This window comes from Chlorocebus sabaeus, chromosome 16 (assembly GCF_047675955.1).
Source record: "Chlorocebus sabaeus isolate Y175 chromosome 16, mChlSab1.0.hap1, whole genome shotgun sequence".
Taxonomy (NCBI): domain Eukaryota; kingdom Metazoa; phylum Chordata; class Mammalia; order Primates; family Cercopithecidae; genus Chlorocebus; species Chlorocebus sabaeus.
This window is the reverse complement of record NC_132919.1, coordinates 28651569-28671380: the sequence shown is the minus strand read 5'-3', so window position 1 is coordinate 28671380 and position 19812 is coordinate 28651569. Positions and strand designations below refer to the sequence as shown.

The 19812-nt window shown below is 37.7% G+C and overlaps 1 protein-coding gene across 1 annotated transcript in view; it reads right to left on the bottom strand.

The window, feature by feature from the left end:
* CPD (carboxypeptidase D) overlaps positions 1–19812 on the bottom strand; it is a 90456-nt gene that overhangs the window by 31018 nt on the left and 39626 nt on the right. The window contains exons 3-8 of the mRNA XM_073004811.1: positions 17244–17386; positions 16394–16563; positions 14853–15202; positions 14180–14371; positions 10310–10477; positions 5978–6087 (exon numbers count right to left, since the gene is read on the bottom strand). Of these exons, the coding sequence (XP_072860912.1) occupies positions 5978–6087; positions 10310–10477; positions 14180–14371; positions 14853–15202; positions 16394–16563; positions 17244–17386 (1133 nt within the window). The remainder of the gene's footprint in view (positions 1–5977; positions 6088–10309; positions 10478–14179; positions 14372–14852; positions 15203–16393; positions 16564–17243; positions 17387–19812) is intronic.

Below are 19812 nucleotides of genomic sequence, written 5' to 3'. Positions count from 1 at the left end.
AGGCTGCAGTAAGCCATGACTGCACCACTGCACTGCAGCCTGGGTGACAAAGCAAGACTCTGTCTTAATAAAAACAAAATAAAATAAACGATCCCCTTCTAGAAACTTAATATGCCAATTAAAGGCTTATCATCTCATCACTCTTTTATCAAATAAAAACCATAATTTTAGATTACTGTAATAATTATATGCATGCTCTTTGGCTTTGGTTTTGTTTTGATTTTGAAACTGGGTCTTGTTTTGTCACCCAGCTCGGAGTGCAGTAGTGGAAACACAGCTCACTGCAGCCTCAATCTCCCCACGCTCAGGTGATCCCTCCACCTCACCCTCCTGAGTAGCTGGGACCATAGGCGTGCACCAACACACCCAGCTAATTTTTGTATTTTTTGTAGAGATAGGGTTTGACTATGTTGCCCAGGCTGGTCTTGAACTACTGGGCTCAAGGAATCTGCCCATCTTGGCCTCCCAAATTGTTGAGATTACAGGTGTGAGCCATCACACCGGGCCTGGTATATAACTTTTAGACCTTTTTTTTTTTTTACTTATATACGAATGGAGAATGGATGCTTCACCCCTCAGTCTTCTTTATGTTTTCAAAATCTACCTTATTGAGATATAATTCACATTCCACACAATTGACTCCATTTAAAGTGTACAATTCAATGGTTTTTAGTATTCACAGAGTTGTATAACCACCCACCATAATAAATTTTAGGACACTTCATCACCCCAAAGGGAAACTCTGTATCTATTAGCATTCTCCATTTTTCCCCAACCTCCACTCCCTACACCCACTCCAAACCATAGGCAACTACCAATCTACTTTCTGTCTCTATGGGTTTGCCTATTCTGAACATTACATATAAACCGAATCATACATTATGTAGTCTCTTGTGACTTCTTTCACTTAGCACGTTTTTAAGGGTCATTCAAGTTGTACCATGTATCATTATTTCATTACTTTTTATGGCTGAATAATATTCCACTGTATGATTTTGTATGTCTACTTATCAGTTTGTTAACCCATTCATCAGTTGATGGACATTTTGGTTGTTTCCATTTGGGGCTATTATGAATAATGCTGCTACAAATATTCATGTGCAAGTTTTTGTGTGAATACATGTTTCCATTTTTCTTGGGTATATATATACCTAGCAGTGGAATGCTGGGTCATACTATAATTCTATATTTAATGTTTTGAAGCACTGCCAGACTGTTTTCCAAAGCAGTTATACCATTTTACACCCCATCAGCAATGTACATATAAAGGTTTCAATTTCTCCACATCTTTGCCTGTGCATATTTTCCATTTTTTAAATTATAGTCATCCTAGTGGGTAAGAAGAGATATTCACTTGCATTTCTCTAATGGCTAACAATATTGAGCATCTTTTCATGTGCTTGTTAGCCATTTCCTCTTCTTTAGAGAAATGTCCATTCAGATCCTTTCCCCATTTTTCACTTGGATGATTTGTCTTTTTACTATTTAGCTGTAAGAGTTCTTTATATATTTTAGATATAACACCTTTATCATATGATTTACAAAAATTTTCTCTCATTCTGTGGATCATCTTTTTATTTATTTATTTTTTGGGGGCTGGGGTCTCCTTCTGCCACCCACGCTGGAGTGCAGTGGCAAGATCATAGCTCACGATAGCCTCTACTTCTTGGGCTCAAGCAATCCTTCGGCCTCAGCCTCCCAAGTAGCTGGGACTACAGGCACATGCCACCACGCCCAGCTTCTATGGGCTGTCTTTTTACTTCCTGAATATTCTGTTATGGATTGAGTTGCGTCCTCCAAAAATATATTGAAGTCCTAACCCTCAGTACCTCAGAATGTGATCTTATTTGGAAACAAGTTCCTTACAGAGGTAATCAAGTTAAAATGAGGTGATTAGCATGGGCTCTAATCCAATATGACAGTGTCCTTTTACAAAGGGGAAACTGGGATACAAAGACATGGGGAGAATGCCATGTGATGAAGAAGTGTTGGAGTGAAGGAATGCCAATGGTTGCCAACAAAGCACCAGAAACTAGGGAGAAACAAGGAAGGATTCTTCCACAGTTTCAGAGGGAGCATGGCCCTGGCAACACTGTGATTTTGGACTTCTGGCCACCAGAACTGTGAGACAATAAATTCCTGTTGTCTTAGACAATCCAGTTTGTGGAATTTTGTTACAACAGAACTAAAAAAACAGTTTTCTTTGCAGTAAATAAGTTTTTAATCTTGATGATGTCCAATATATCAACCTTTTCTTGTCACTTGTGCTTTTGATGTCTTATCTAGAGGAGAACCAAAGTCTCAAAAATGTATTCCTTTTTTTTTTTTTTTTTTTTTTTTTTTAGTTTTATAGTTTTAGTTCCTATATTTAGGTTTATGACCAATTTTAAGCTAATTTTGGGGTGCGGAGTGAGGAAGGTATCTAGTTTATTCTTTTGCATATAAATATCCAATTGTCCCAGCACCATTTATTTTAACAATCTATTCTTTGCCTATTGAATTGTCTTGGCATCCTTTTCTAAAAAAAAAATCAACTGACCATCAACATAAGAATTTATTCCTGGACTCTCAGTTCTATTTCATTGATCTGTATGTCTGTCCTTATGCCAGTACCACACTGTATTAATTACTGTAGCTTTGTGGTAAGTTTGGAATTGGATGTATGAGTTCCCTAACTTTTGTCATTTATTCTTCATTTCAGAGATAATTTTGTCTTTTTCTTCCATTTTTTTTCCTGAGTCCTATAAACTTTATTTTATTTCTCCCTGGTTTTTTGTTCCTGGCTTCTGTTTTTATTTTGTGACTATCTGAGTTGAGGTAGTTTCTCATATCCTCAACGTATATTTGGGTATGCTTAATCTGTTTAGAATGACAACTGAACAGTTTTCTTCTGCTTCTTGATTATTTTTTGCTAATGGTAGGGTTTCCTTAGTTTCTATATGTGATATTTCATTTCCTAATTTTCTACAATCATTTTCCATGGACTTTATCTTCCTCTTGTTTATTTTTATGATATTGGGCATTTAATATCATTCCTAGCTTAATTCTAGCAAAATCCAGGAACCTCAATGTGGTTATTTATTTGTCTCGGCGGTAAGGGTGGAGCTGGAAGTCTTCTGATTTTAAGGTTCTTTTCTGTCTTGTAAAACCTTACATTTCTCCCCACTTTTTCCTTTTCCCATTCACCATTTAATTGTCAAGGAGCACTTCTTCATTTCTATCTTTGTCTTTTTTTTCCTCCTCCAGAAGCTATGAGTTTGGAAGATCTCCCTGTAACCATCCTCTCCTTTTAAACTGTGCTTATCCCGTTAAATCACACCAAATCCTTTAAGTTGTGTGCATTTTGAAATCTCTTCCCTGTATTCCAGAGCTCTTATCTGCCCAGTTATTCTTTTAGTATTTTTGGATTTAGTGCATATGTGATGTACGGTGGTCACTCCAAATTACCTTCACAGCTGCCCTTCAGTGGCACCCACTTCCGTCTTCTCCATAAGTTTTCTTGGTCTGCTTTACCTCATCACAAAGCCTTGTGGTGGGGCAAAGACGGGGTAGGTGCATGATAGATCGTGCTGAGATTTCTTGATTTTTAAAAAATTTACAGTTATTTTGCAGTTTCAGGATCTTTTGTGATGCCAACAGTGTGGTTTTGTGTAAAATTTGGTAGTTTTTAAGTCGTTTTATATTGTTTAAAGAAAAACCCTGGGAGATTGGTTATCATATAGCCATTATTGTCTTTGGCTGCTCAGATATCTCCCAAGACTATTTACTTTTGAGAAGTTTTGAAGAGTAAATATAAAGAAACTTGGAATGGTAGTTTCATGGGGGCTTATTAAGGTTAGTAGAAAATATTTTTAGAGGAGCTGCTTATGACCAAGGAAAAAAAAGGCTGTGAGTGAAGACTGGGGAGTTTAATTATCACCTTCCCCATTTACAACATAAGATATGAAGACATAAGATTCCAGGAGGTAGAATGCAGTGGGATCAAGAAATGGAGGAGAATATTGTTAAGACACATATAAGTAACAACTGAGAAGACAGAATCTTAGTGAACTCACATCAGATTACTCAAAATTCTACTTTAGTTCAATGCAAAGTGATTGACTATGAATAAGATTGACTATGAATAGGAGGCTCAGATAGAGGATAAAGGCTCTGAATCACCATAGTGGGAACTGAGCCAGGGAGTCAAGTAGTTAAACAGGAAATGTTGCCATGTAGGACTGAGGGTTCAGCTGAAGTTGGAGAGCATACATATGGACTATAGCAAATTGCCATGACTGCGTGACCACTCTGGGCTATACCTGTAATATTGGTATGGAGAAAAGAGATAATGGTAATTACTGAGGACTGGAGGGCAAAGCAGATATGTCAAAGGGGTGTACAAGATCCTTAGGAGAATCATTGAAAAGGTATGTCCATGGGTCTAGGCTACAGAGAAAGGTAAATCAAATCAAAAGGGTTAATAGTCTAAGAAAACAAAGAGAAGATAACGAACTAGAAGCCAAAATGAAGGGGAAAAGCAGAAATCATGAGAATGAGCATAGAATGTGATGGGAATATATGCAAAATCCGACCATTTAATTTTTATTTTGATGGTTGGGACACTATCCATTCTCCTCTTATTACTCCACGTATATACTTCAAAAACACATATATGTCCAAACAGAAGGCAATAATTCTCTAAGGTGAAATGAACAGCTGTACTCCTGTAGTAGAAACTGAACAATCTCACAAGATTCATTTGCAGAGAATGAGGGAATGGGAAAGGATAGAGGGCTGTGACTGGAGAGTACAGAGTTACAGTAATAATATTCATTACCTATAACCAATAATAGTACCAATATAACCAATAATAATACTAAGTCAGTAGTAACACCAAAAATTGAAACTAACAAGCCCAGTTTACAAGCCTCAACTTTTAACATGTTTCTAAGACAATTTTTATTTTTTTGAGACAGGGTCTCAGCTTTGTCACCCAGGCTAGAGTATAGTGTTGTGATCAAGCTCACTTCAACCTCAATCTCCTGGGACAGAGTGATCTTCCCACCTCAGCCTCCTAAGTAGCTGGGACAACAAATGTGTGTCACCATGACCAGCTAATTTTTTTAATTTTTATTTGTAGTACAGGCAAGCTCTTGCTATGTTGCCCAGTCTGGTCTCAAACTCCTGAGAGCTCAAGCAATCCTCCTGCCTTGCCCTACCAAAGTGCTAGGATTCCAGGCATGAGCCACCAGGCCTGGCGCTAAGAATGATTTTTAAATTAAATTTTCACACACAACACATTTTAACATTCCCGATTGTAAGAGTAATCCATGTTCATTATAGGAAGTTTGGAAAATACAGAAGTTTCTGCCTGCTTTTCCTTGCTATATGTAACTATAGGATCTTAAATACCTTAGACTAAAGTTTGGCAATTTTTTCCTGTAAAAAACCAGACAGCAAATATTTCAGACTTTTTAGATGCAAAAGTCTTTGTTGAAACTACTCAACTTTGCCGTTTGATCACTGGATTTTTCTTCTTTAGTTTGTTAATATAGTAAATTATACTGACTTACTTTGAAATGTTGAAGGAGAAAGCAGCCACATACAATATATAAAAATATAGCTGTGGCTGTGTGTCAATATAATTTTATTTACAAAAACAGGTGGTGGGCAAGATTTGGCCCCAGAGCTATAATGCACTAAGCCCCTTTCTTGGTCTACTTTCTGGGCTTATAACTTATTTGTCAAATAAAATAAATTGACATGTATATGTTCCAGGTACTGTGCTAAAACCATAGATAAAAGGCCAATGGAGAAAGACATGCAGTGTATTCAAAAGTGAGGTGGGAAACAGGAGAAAAAGCTGTTTTTCAGAAACAGCTGTCATGCTTTCTTAACTATGGAAGCACTTGACCTGAGTCTTGAAGGACTTTAAAGCATATTTTTAAATAAAAGAATTAATTTTATAGCATTTTATATTCAAAGACAAGCCTACCTTGGAATAAGAAAGTGCTATTTGTTGAAACACAGCATCATCTGGTGATTTACTATATGTGGCAAGTCCTTGTTCATCATCATCAAAAGGGTAGTTAACCACCAAAGAACCTATAAGGGAAAAGAGGAAAATGTATCACGTTGTCTGTTTCAAGATGAATTATTAACATAAAGCTTTTCAGAATACTGCCAGAGAAGAGAAAACAATAAAATTTGCCAAGCAAAATTTCCTCAACAGAAATGAAAACTACACTAATTTCTTCAATAGAAAAAGTGAAAAAGTGAGAAAATACCTTTCAAATGGCTACTTTTCTAAAGCCAAAAAAAAGATGTATAGTACTTCTACCAAACAGTCTACCTCAAAAAAATAATTAGCACCAACACAGAAAGGATTAGCAACAAAAGAAAAAGACAGGTATATAGGATTCCATTAAAATCAAAAACTTTTATGCATCAAGGACATAAGAAAGAGAAAAGACAACCTATAGAATGGGGGAAAATATTTTGCAAGCCTGATAAGGGTCCAGTATCCAGAACATATTTAAAAACTCTTTCAACTTAACAACAAAGACAAAAACTCAATTAAAATTTGGGCAAAGGACTTGAACAGATATTTCTCCAAAGAACATAGATAAATGGCCAACAAGCTCATGAAAATATCCTCGGCATCATTAGTTATTGGAGAAATGCACACCAAAACCAAAATGAGGTACTACTTCTCACCCACTAGAATGGCTATAATAATAAAAATAGGAAATAGTAAATGGTGGTGAGGATAGGAAGAAACTGGAACCTCATACATTGCTGGCAGGAATGTAAAATAGTCCAGCCTCGGCAATTTCTCAAAAAGCTTAACATGGAATTATCATATGACAATTTCACTCCTAGGTGCACACCCAAAAGAACTGAATACAGGGGCTGTGTACAGTAGTTCACGCCTATAATCTCAGCACTTTGGGAGGCCAAGGCAGGTGGATTGCTTGAGCCCAGGAATTCAAGATCAGTCTGGGCAACACTGGCAGATCCTGTCTCTACAAAAAATTAAAAATAAGCCAGGTGTGGTGGTGCATGCTTGCAGTTCCAGCTACTTGGGAGGCTGAGGTGGGAGGATTGCCTGAGCTCAGGAGTTTGAGGCTGCAGTGAGCCATGATCACACCACTTACATTCCAGCCTGGGTAACAGAGTGAGACTCTGTTTCAAAACAAGGGGGGCACAGGGAAAAGAAAAAAGGAACTCAAATAGGTATCTGAATGCCAATAAGCATAGAAGAATTTTTCATTGTAATCAAAAAGTCAAAACAACCCAAATGTCCATCAGTAAGTAAATGGATAAAGTAAATGTGATATTGATACATACACATGTATATATAATACACTATTATTCAACCATAGAAAGGAATGAAGTACTGATACATGTTACAACATGAGTGAACCTTGAAAACACTGTGCTAAATCAAAGAAGCCAGACACGAAAGGTCATATGCTATATGATTCCATTTCCATGAAATATCCAGAATAGGTAAATCCCCAGAGACAGAACAAAGATTGGTGGTTACCAGAGCTTGAGGGGAGAAAGGAAAGGGGAGTCACTGTTAAATGGGTGTGGGGTATCCTTTCGGGGAGATAAAAATGTTTTGGAACAATATAGAGGGGGCAGTTACAAAACACTATGAATGCACTAAATGCCACTGGAATTATGTAAACTTCGCCTCAATAAAAAAATTAGTATCAAAATTTTTGAAAATTTATGAAAAAGAATATTGCTTTACCCTATCTTCTTTCAAGATCCTTCTAAATTATAAAGTTGGCAGTGAAAGGAATCAGAACATGCTGCCCCAGAATATGACTCTTTAGCATATTAATTATTTAGAGCTGAAGGCAACTGAGAAACAGCAGATGCAGGAAAGGCTATCTACCCTCCCCCTTTCTGCCTAAAATTGGGCATAAATTTCACGTGAGAAAGGCACTTTCCTGGTACCATCAGAGATGGGATAATCAATGCCAAGATGAGTTGACACAAACAAACCTTAGTGAAATAACCCTCATCTTTCATTAGTTTCCCCCACATATTTCCTAGTCACTTTCCTACAATTTATCACCCTTAGAAGTCCAAACCCCTTCCTTTGTGTAGTCACTTTTCCACAAGGTATCTATCACCCTTTGTTATAAGAGCACTAAGTCCTTAACACTAACTGCTTTTCTGAGGGTTTCATGTCTTTCCTATGAACTCCCCCACCGCCTGTTGCCTGTGCCACATACAAACATCAATAAAATTTGTATGCTTTTTCCTTTTAATCTGTCTTTTATCACCTTAATTCACAAGCCCCAGCTACGGAATCTATGAGGTTTTTTACTCCTGTACAGCAACAAAGAAATTCTCCTTCAAACTGCTTTGCCAAGATTTCAAACTCCATTTAAATAAGGATTTTAAGATGAGAAAACAAAATATGTCATGGAAAGAAAAATGTCTGCACGACTGAAGATTCCTACCTCTCACCATGCCAAGGTCTGGATACCACACCTGTAAATCTGTGACTTATTTTCACCGGAATGTAACTATTATTAACTTTTTAGATTTAGCCAACATGATGTGTGATTTATTATGAGAATATTTTTAAAGCTCTAAATAGAAAGTGTCTTCTATCAAACACAGCATTAAACACATAAAATATAATAAAAGAAACAAAAAATTTATTTTGCCAAGTAGGGTATAACTTCATAGTTCTTATTTGACTCTCTGAGAAGAATATATGATTACCAACTGTAGAAGTACTTTTTTCTACTATTGGCAATCTTTCAAAGCAATTTTTGGAGAATCTCAATTAACTTCCTAAATCTAAATATCCGTCAGTATGTACTGTCATTCTAAAATGGCAGGCTACTCTATATGACATGAAGGCTCAACTATGATACTTCTGGATATTCCAATAAATGTTGAAACTAAATTTCTTCTCCATTGCCCCTGGTGCTAATACTTGTTACTCTGTTTTGTTTTTGTTTTTGTTTTTTAGCAGTGTTACTGATGTAATTCAAATACCATGCAATTCACCCATTTAAAGTTGGTTATATTCACAGGGTTGTACAACCACTACCACTATCTAGTTATAGAACATTTTCATAACTCCAAAAAGAAACCCCAAAATCCACTAGCAGTCACTCCCCTATCACCTCCTACCACTATTCACTTCAGCCCAATGCAATCTTTAATCTACTTTCTGTCTCTATGGATATGCCTACTATAAAAATTTCATAAAAATATAATCATTAACTTGATTTAAAAAAATAATAATCATGCACCATGTGGTCTCTTATGACTGGCTTTTGTCACTTAGCATAAGGTTTCAAGGATCTATGTTATAGCATGTATCAGCACTTGATTCCTTTTCGAGACAAATAATATTCATTGTAAGGGCAGACCACATTTTATTTATCCATTTATCAGATGATGGTTGTTTGGGTTGTTTCTACTTTTTTGTTATTGTGAATAATCCTGAATGAACATTCGTGTACACTGAACATTCATATACATAAGCATTGTACATTAAATGAGTGAACATTTTGTTCAAGTGAGTTTACGTGTGGACACATTTTGGTTCTCTTGGGTACTGATATCTTCACTCTTATTCACAACCTTAGTTGGACGTTGTGGTGATTTTTAATCTTGACACTCATTCTATTCAACCGATCCATCCCTGCTAAATTATATGGAGGTATATGAGCTCAGGTACTACATGAGAATGTGGTCATTTTGCTGCAGTTAAGGACATACCAAGTGAAAATTAGAGAATATCAAAATCTAAATTTACATGAAAGAATTTATTAAACTTCAAGGAGAAAACAGAACTAAACATTTGGATCAATTTTTATTAATGACAAAGAATATGTTACCAAGTTCCCAGTGTGAGAGATAAATATAAAATACCTGAAGAACTATGAGAGGAAGAGGAGAGGAGAAGGAAGAGCAGAGTAGGGGGAGAGATGGGGGAGGAGGAGAGGAGAAAAAAGACAAGACAGAGAAGAAAGGGGAGAGGAGATAAGAGAAGGGAGAGAGAGAAGTAGTAGGTGAGAAAGGAGAGGAGAAAGGGTGGAGAGAAGAGATGGGGGTAGAAGGAGAAGAGAAGAGGAGGAAAAAAATGAGAGAAAGCAGGAGGAAAGAAACAGCCAGGACACTGGCTGAAAAAGTAATGAGAAAAGACCTTTACTGTTGTCTGCCATAAAAGCAGTAACACGATACTCATTTTAAGAAAGCATAACACTACAAACAGATAAAATTCCACCAGGATTTCCAAATGCTCTCAACAAGAACTAATTAGTAGAATATAAAGTTGCCATACCTCCATGCAGGTTTGCTGAAAGTACAAATGGATAGGACTTCATCCAGCTCATTACAGCAATAGTTTCTGGTTGCGTAGGATCTGTGATCTGAACAAACTGGTCTGGGAAATTTCGGTTCAGGTCAAAGTTGTTGCTATTGTTTCTGCCAATTACACTTATTGAATCTCCTGTATGATATGATAAAGGATGTGAATATAAGCCATGTTCACTTCTATTTTATTCCAACACGTACTACTTCAGATACCTTAACTCAAGGCAAATGTGAACATATCAGGCTTCACTATTATCAATCACCTATGATTATGAAACTGCCTTTGCAAAATTATTACAGTAGGACAAATCTGACATAGTTGACTCCACATTTTTTTTTTTTTTTTTTTGAGATGCAGTCTCAGCCACCCAGGCTAGAGTGTAGTGGCGCAATCTCAGCTCACTGCAACCACCATCTCCCGGGTTCAAGCAATTCTCCCATCTCAGCCTCCCAAGTAGCTGGGATTCCAGGCACCTGCCATTATGCCCGGCTAATTTTTGTATTTTTTAGTAGAGATGGGGTTTCATCATGTTGGCCAGGCTGGTCTTGAACTCCTGACATCAGGTGACTCGCCCCCCCTCAGCCTCCCAAAGTGCTAGGATTACAGGAGTGAGCCACCACGCCTGGCCAGACTCCACCTTACTTCTAACCTCCAAGCTGTCCTTGGTCATTCCTGGGCATCGGCCAAGCTAACTTTGGGAGAAATTTAGCTTACAGTTTAATTTTAAAGCAAGGATGATAATAACCTTTCCCAAAACTAAACCACCTTTGTAAAACTAATGAAAGGTCACAAGGTTGGGATTATCAGAGGGGCGTGAATTTGGCTAACACGTATGTGTAATTAAAGGATAACCAGCCATCGTTTTGGAAGTTATAAGATTTGTAACTTCCCCAACTACTCCTGTAGATAACATCACTATTGAACCTAAGATTGGCCTTCTGAAACGTTTTTCGGACTTTTGCATTTCTGACAACCAGCTGACATCACCAAGACCAGTGACTTGTAACTCAGCTGGTCCTGTGGCTCCCAACCAGAAGCTGACTCAGCACATGAGGACTGTTTTCCACATCCCTATGATTTCATCTCCAACCAATCAACCCATTCTCTAGCCCCTTGTCCATCAAACTATCTTTGAAAAACCCTAATCTCTGAGCCTTCGGGGAGACTGATTTGAGTGATAACTCCAGTTCTCCTGCGTGGCTGGCCTTGCATTAATTAAACTCTTTAATGCGATACCATGGTCTCAATGCACTGTTTTGCCTGTGTAGCAGGCAGGAAGAACCTGTAAGACATTACTTTTTTTTTTTTTTTTTTTTTTTTTTGAGATGGAGTCTCGCCTTGTTGCCCAGGCTGGAGTGCAATGGCACAATCTCAGCTTACTGCAACCTCTGCTTCCCAGGTTCAAGCGATTCTCCTGCCTCAGCCACGCCAGTAGCTGGGATTACAGGTGTGCACCACCACACCCAGCTAATTTTCTGTATCTTTAGTAGAGATGAGATTTCACCATGTTCGCCAGGCTGGTCTCAAACTCCTGACCTTGTGATCCACCCGCCTCAGCCTCCCAAAGTGCTGGGATTACAGGTGTGAGCCACAGTGCCTGGCTGGGCATTACAATTAAAACACATCTTTTTCACACTATGTGTTTAAAAACTGTATCTCTTCCAGATATTTTGAACAGAAAGGTAAAACCATTATCGTTTTATTTTTGTCCTCTGCTCATAATCTGGGAGGAAAAAAATTCCAATTAGACAAATTACATTAAAGCACTGTTTAAGTGTCACTAATCCACATATAATGACATGATCACAATGTTGAATGGAAATTACTGATCAGAGGGAAACTCTATACTCTTTTTTCTTTTTCTTTTTTTTTTTTTTTTTGAGACAGAGTCTCATTCTGTGGCCTAGACTATAGTGCAGTGGCGCCATCTCGGCTCACTGCTACCTCCACCTCCCGGGTTCAAGCAATTCTTGTGCCTCAGCCCCCCAAGTAGCTGGAATTACAGGTATGTGCCACCACGTCCAGCTACATTTTTGTATTTTCAGTAGAAACAGGGTTTCACCATGTTGGCCAGGCTGCTCTTGAACTCCTGGCCTCAAATGATCCACCCACCTCGACCTCCCAAAGTGCTGGGATTATAAGCGTGAGCCACTACGCCTGGCCAGGAACTCTACACTCCTCTCTGTACTTGTATAAAGCTCACTAAGACATTGTAAGAAATAGACCAAATGAAAAGAAAATTGTGATATGCTCACATTAAAGTGATCACAAAAAGGTAAAGTTAGCCAAGAACACAGCTGGAAGTTTAACCTGACGGAGGAGAAAGTTCAATTTAAGCTTAACTGTGCATATTCCATTTTAATACGGAGTAGGAGCCTTACTATTGTCATTATAATGAGAAAAATTGCAAGAGACTGAAGAAAACTGGAGGGCTTACTAGTGTAATTAGTTCCACCTTTCAGAACGGTCTAGGGAGTACGTAGGAGAGATTTGTGGCACTGACAGAGAATGAGAACCTTAGGGGGAAAAATCTAAAATATATACATATACAGTAAGATCTTGTGCCCATTTGTTCAAGAGAGCTTCTGGGTACTAATGACCAACTCCTGGGTACTAATGACCAACTAATGACCAACTGATCCTCCCAATGATCCAGTCAGTGCTAGTAATAAGTCATGAGGCTCCATATTATACTGTGGTGCCTGATAGATATCATTGGCTGGAAGAAATCATGGGCTGGGAAAAGATGAACTCTCACTCCCCTAGTGTTGTTTATAAGGGTCTGCTGTCCCAGCCCATACCATAACGCCCCAGGAAAGATGGGCTTGCCCAGAGAAGGCAAAGAAATCGGGAAGTCAATAAATTAGCAAGTCTGGAACATGCACAGGGAGTAGAACTAAGAGTCAAAACAGAGTCACTGGCTCAGAGAGTTATCTGGTTTGATTTTTCACTTATGAAATAAGGTTTCCAAAATAATAATTTAATAAGAACTGTAAACTCAAAATAAAATTCTAAGGCCCTGCTCAATAGGCAGGGCCTATCTGAATAGATTCCCTCCTCTTGACCAGGGCACTCCAAAGTTAACCTGAAAGACTGGTTCAGCCCGTGACGGGAAATGGGGGTCAGACATGCCTCATTATGCCTCCTCTCTTTTGGAAATCAGGAAAAGCCAATCAACATTTAATACCAACAGAGGCCTTAAGTCTGATAAGAAACATTTACAATCTATTCTCTGTGAAGCCTGCTACCTGGAGGCTTCATCTACATGATCAAACTTTGGTAACTACAACCTCTTATCCTAACCCAGACATTCCTTTCAATTGATAATAACTCTTTCAACCCTCACCCCTTTTTGGACCAAACCAATGTATATCTTAAATGTGTTTGATTGATGTCTCATGTCTTCTTAAAATGTATAAAACCAAGCTGCACCCTGACTACTCTGAACACATGTCGTCAGGGTCTGAGGGCTGTGTCATGGGCCATAGTCACTCATATTTGGCTCAGAATAAATCCCTTCAAATATTTTACAGAGTTTGACTCTTTGTCAACAGAACTATTGCTGAAATAAAACAATTTGTAAAAGTCTTATATTCTATTTCTAGTAAATAAGAACCATTACCAAATGGAAAACACCACTAAATATATAAATTTGATCACATAATTCCTGAACAGACCAGATCATCATATAAGAATACAAGAGCTAAAATCAATCACAAATTATAAGGAAAAAAATAGGAAGAAATTCCGAAAGAACCAGTTCAAATTCTGTTCTACATCAAAATAATCATTCTATATGATGATCAAAATGATTAAGAATTAATAGCTATTCTTTACCTTCCTGGGACTTTTCATATCCATCAGGATTCATGGATGGCATAAGGTGAATTCTAGTGCTATGAACCAAATCTGTGACTTCAGGGTCTGTTCCAAAGTTCTTACAAAGGTATTCGATAAGGTTCAACAGCAGTTCTCTTCCAACCACTTCATTTCCATGCATATTTCCAATGTACTTAAATTCTGGTTCACCTGAAAACAAAGTAATTACATGGAAGGCTTTTTTTCGTTTTTAATCATCATGGACTCTGTTTTTTTCCCCAACATATATAAATCCTGTACTAAAATTTTTTTAAACATGTATTTTGGCAAAGGAGGCAGAAAAAACCTTCAGAAACATCTTATAAAGCAGTTTCCTTACTAATACGTATGTCTGAGCAGGCTCAAAGTATATATATGCCATGTAATATAAATAAATAAAACACTATTAGCAGAATAAATCTAATCTATGCACATATTAAATACCATGCCTAATATGGGTTAGCAAAAGGATTTCCTCTTTTACGGGAAAAGATTAGTTACATTTTTTTTTTTTGCTTTCTTTTAATTTTAGTTAGGTTTTCTTAATGCCAGTTATACAAACTGTAGGCGACCTTTCTGGATGAAACATAGCAATATTGAACATGGCTTTGAGGGGCACTACTGAAATTATGTGTAAGACCATACCAGTTACCTGGTTCATGGACACCTGGATTATCAGATATCTCCATCACATAAAGTTCTCTTGACTCCACTGATTTTCCCAATGAATAAAGCCGGGTAATGTTAGGATATTCATTGGCAAACCTTCTCAAGAAGATTTCCATATCAGGGAAATGGTGGTGGTGAAAGTCCTTCGGCTGAATTGGCTGGTAGGAGGATGATGTTCCAGAAAGAATATTAGGTATAGCAACTGTGCTAGCAGTTGCTACAGCCTCTGTTGTGTCAGGGATTACTGAAGTTACAGTTGGCCTAAGAGACAAATCCACCTCTGTGGCTGGTCCTTCTTTCACCACTATATTAGTAACAGTCAATGGCATATACCTGAGAAAAAAAATTGGAAAAGTAAACGGTTTATAGTTAAGACATACAATGCTTTAACATTATAAAAGCACAGAAGCCTTTTCATCCTCTTATGCTTAGCAATCTATCAAAACTCAAACTAAATAGAGATGTGTAAATTTAAGAGTTTTAGGACATTATTTCACAAAGAACCCCAGATTAAACAACTATTTCTCTTACCAAATCTTCTCAAGTACCACACACTAGAATGTATACCAAAAAAATTACATTCAAAGGAAAGAACATGTTGAAAGATGCGGCTGTTACTCCATTGTAACCGCTGCTACAGTACTCAAACAAGGGATAAATTATACAATTCTTTGCAGTGTCTTATCAAACTGACATTCCAACTTCTTTTTCAAGCAGGAAAGTTCAAGATTAAAGGTTATCAATTAAATCCTTATCAAAGTGAGCTTCCAGAAAGCTTTCCAGGGGAGGTGGGAAACCACTCATTTATTTATTTATTTATTTATTTATTTATTTATTTATTTATTTATATTTATTTATTTATTTTTGAGACGGAGTCTCGCGCTGTCGCCCAAGCTGGAGTGCAGTGGCCGGATCTCAGCTCACTGCAAGCTCCGCCTCCCGGGTTTACGCCATTCTCCTGCCTCAGCCTCCCGAGTAGCTGGGACTACAGGCGCCCACCACCTCGCCCGTCTAGTTTTTTGTATTTTTTAGTAGACACGGGGTTTCACCGTGTTAGCCAGGATGGTCTCGATCTCCTGACCTCATGATCCGCCCGTCTCAGCCTCCCAAAGTGCTGGGATTACAGGCTTGAGCCACCGCGCCCGGCGAAACCACTCATTTAATAAATTAGAAAGCTGTTAAGACAGTTCTTCAAAAGTGTCATTTACAGAGCACTGGGTTTCTTCTACTCTGGTATTCAGTTAGCTTTAAGGCAATGCTTTACACAACTGAATATCTTTTCACGTTTTAAAAACTGTCCTTCCTCTATTGCTACAACTATGCTTCATATCCCATTGTACCATTAGACTATGTGACAAAAAACTCCACAATAGTATTTTCTTATTACAAAAGGAGAAAAATCAGAAAATACGGAAAAATAAAAGCCACAAAAATAAACAACATGTACTAGACTATATTTCTGTCTTAGATATTAAACAGAGACTTGACATTTTAACTAAGAGTCTACATAGTTTAAATTCTTACCCAGTTAAAACTACTGTAAGGTTATAAGTTCCAGGAACAAGTAATCGGTAGAAATCACCAAATCTGCCTGTCGTGATATTATGATTAATACCAGCCACTGAGATGGTTGCATTCTCTAAACCAGATCCTGTTATGGAATCTTTAACAAATCCTTTTACTCCAATGTGAACCTAAGAAGACAAGAATCCAAGTTCAGAGACCATGAATTTAGAACGCAAGAGGGCACAACTTTTCTCTGCACTGATAGTAGAATTTCTAAAAAATAAAGTGACTCTTCTCTCTCCCCCAAAACATTTTCAATCCCTTGAAGTTTAAATAAAATACAGACAGAAGTAGTAAATCCTTAAACTTAAGCCATGTGTCTGAACTCGACACTAGTACGGTGCTTTTAAAATTCCCTCTCCTCAAAGCCAGACTTCTAGTTTTCTCAACAGGGTGTAATTGCTGGTATATCCAATTGCTGTATTAGTCTGTGTGATGTTTAAATTAAACTGATGTCCATGGTTCATATAGTGGTAAAGGCTCACTAGCAAATACGATCACGTGACATTGTAAGAACCTGAAAGTACAAATTTGGCTAATTATTTCAGTTTGTATAAGTAAGTGTTCCAAGACAGGCAAAGGAAGCCCTATGGAGCAGAGAGCTGGGGGTAAGGGGCAGGGGAAGCAGAACTAGAATATGTTTTAATAGATTGTAACCTAATAATCTTTAAAGATAATTTATAATCTTAAGTAGTAAAAACAGATAAAGGACATCTAATACTGTATAGATTGTCATTCACATGCATCCAGATTTCTCTCTTATTTAATCCTGTTTCTATACCCCAACCTTTCAGTCATCTACTTTTACCTTTTCAATCAATGTGATCAAAGACTCACGATTGTTCTCCCATTCCTGTCGAAGCTGTGAAGCAGGTGGGTACTTGCAACAAGACAGTTCTAATGTGATCTCAAAACAGTTGGCCCACACATAATTGTAATCTTGCATACCACCTGTAACATGGAAAAAATAAGTTTACTCTCAGAAGGAAAATAATTATACCCTCCAAAAGACTGAAGAAATTAAATCAGCCAACTCTGCATGTATAAATTTTCTTTTCTTTTCATTAAATTGTTTGAAATTGTAGAAGGCATCTGAACTATAGTGGAGGCTAAGAAGGAAGGTTAAAAGGAATATACATTGAAAAAGAACATATAGTGAAAAATACATTTAATTAATAGAATGAGCAGTTATGAAAAGTACAAAGATATCAGTTAATACCAGTAACAATAACGATAATAGCTTTGAGTGTTTATTATATACCAGACCTGTTCTAAGAGCTTTATGTGTATTAGCATTTAATCTTTACAGCAATTGTATGTACTATTTCAGATACTACTATTTCATCCATTTTACAGATACGAAAAGTGGGGCACAAAGGGGAAAATAAGACACAATAAATTCTTTCAAAATGTGTTAAATGGAAGGTGGAACTTAAAAGGGAATAAGCATCCATGGTCTATGACCTTCACCACATTTATACCTATATAAGCCCACACACTCATTTTGTTGACAGCCTATTACCCTATCATTCTTGTCACTTGATTTTCTCACATCTTGTTTTTAGCGGATAAAGACTAAAAAGTGAAGAAAGGAGCATGTGTAACTTCTCTGTGATCTTGCCTTGCTCTTGCAAAGCGCAAATGCAGATTTTAAGGGTCATCTTTCCTCAACCCCCAGTGCCTCTCAGATGATGTCACATAGGACCCTTCAGATCAGGAGGGAGAATAACTTCCCTTTCACTGACAGCACCAAAAGATATGCTTCCATCATAGATTCTTCTGCCACTTACTGGATGAGAACCCTTTGGCATTAACATGGGTATTTATTTATTTATTTATTTATATACAAAGTGAATGTTAGCTGATCACAAAAGACCCTTCCAACCCTCGCATTCTATGATGTTTAAAAACACATGCTGATTTGGGCCGGGCACAATGGCCCATGCCTGTAATCCTAGCACTTTGTGAGGTGGAGAAGGGCAGATTGCCTGAGTTCAGGAGTTTGAGACTAGCCTGGGCAACATGGTGAAATCCTGTCTCTACTAAAAATACAAAAAATTAGCTGGGTGTGGTGGCACACGCCTGTAGTCCCAGCTACTGGGGAGGCTGAGGCAGAAGAATTGCTTGAACCCAGGAGGCAGAGGTTGCAATTAGCAGAGATAGTGCCACTGCACTCCAGCCTGGACAACAGAGTGAGACTCCGTCTCCAAAACAAAAACAAAAACATGCTGATTTGATTATAAGAGAAAAGGCAGGGAGAGAATGTGAAAAACAGACAATTCTGAAACCTGGTTCTGGAGAAAGGTCAATGTCATAGTTTTAAGCACAGCTTATTAGGAGTTCATCACAGAACAGGGGCTTATAAAACATTGAAGAAAAGCAAACAATATAGCAAAAATAACAAAACTTTGACAGAAATAAAATCGTAGCAATATTATTGGAGCCTAAACGCTTAACCTCATTTTTGCTGAAGTTTTATTATGTGCTTTGAAACACATCTAGTTCTTGAAATATGCACACCTTACCTAACGCAATATGCTCCATTTCACTGGCATATTTATAGGATAGATACCGGTAAGACAAAAAAGTTAGGTTAAGTGTAAAGCATCAAAAACTTCTAAAGAAGAAATTGGGCAAAGAACCTTTAAAAATCCAGGACTCCATGAACTCTAACCAATGCCATTTTGAGTAAGTACAAAGAAGAAAACTGAACACAATCCTCAAGTTAACCAAGCAGGATCACAAGGATGCTGGTGACGTGACACCTCATCTCAGGAGATGATCTGATTATATTCATGTTCATCCATGTTAATTCAGCACTTACAAATAATGCCAAGTGTTTGTTTCTAATCAGAGGAGGGGACAACCACATCCATAAATAATTAAATATGACAGTAGAGGAGAGTGGTGAATGTTGTATAGCAATGTAAATGCACTTAATGACAGGGAATTGTACCCTTAAAAATAGTTACAGTGGTAAATTTTATATTATGTGTACTTTACCACAATTTAAAAAATGATAATAGGCTGGGCGAGGTGGCTCATGCCTGTAATCTTAACACTTTGAGAGGCTGAGGGCAGTACCTAAAATAGTGCCTAGCATATAGTAGGTGCTCAATAAATATTTTGGGAGGCTGGGCAGATTTCTTGAGCTCAGAGGTCGAGACCAGCCTAGGCAACACAGCAAAACCCCATCTCTACAAAAAATACAAAAAAATTAGCTGGGCATGGTGGCACATGCCTGTCATCACAGCTACTCAGGAGGTTGAGGTGCGAGGATCGCTTAAGCTCAGGAGGTCAAGGCTGCAGTGAGCCAAGATTGCACCACTGCACTCCAATCTGGGTAACAAAGTAAGATCCTATCTTGGAAAAAAAAG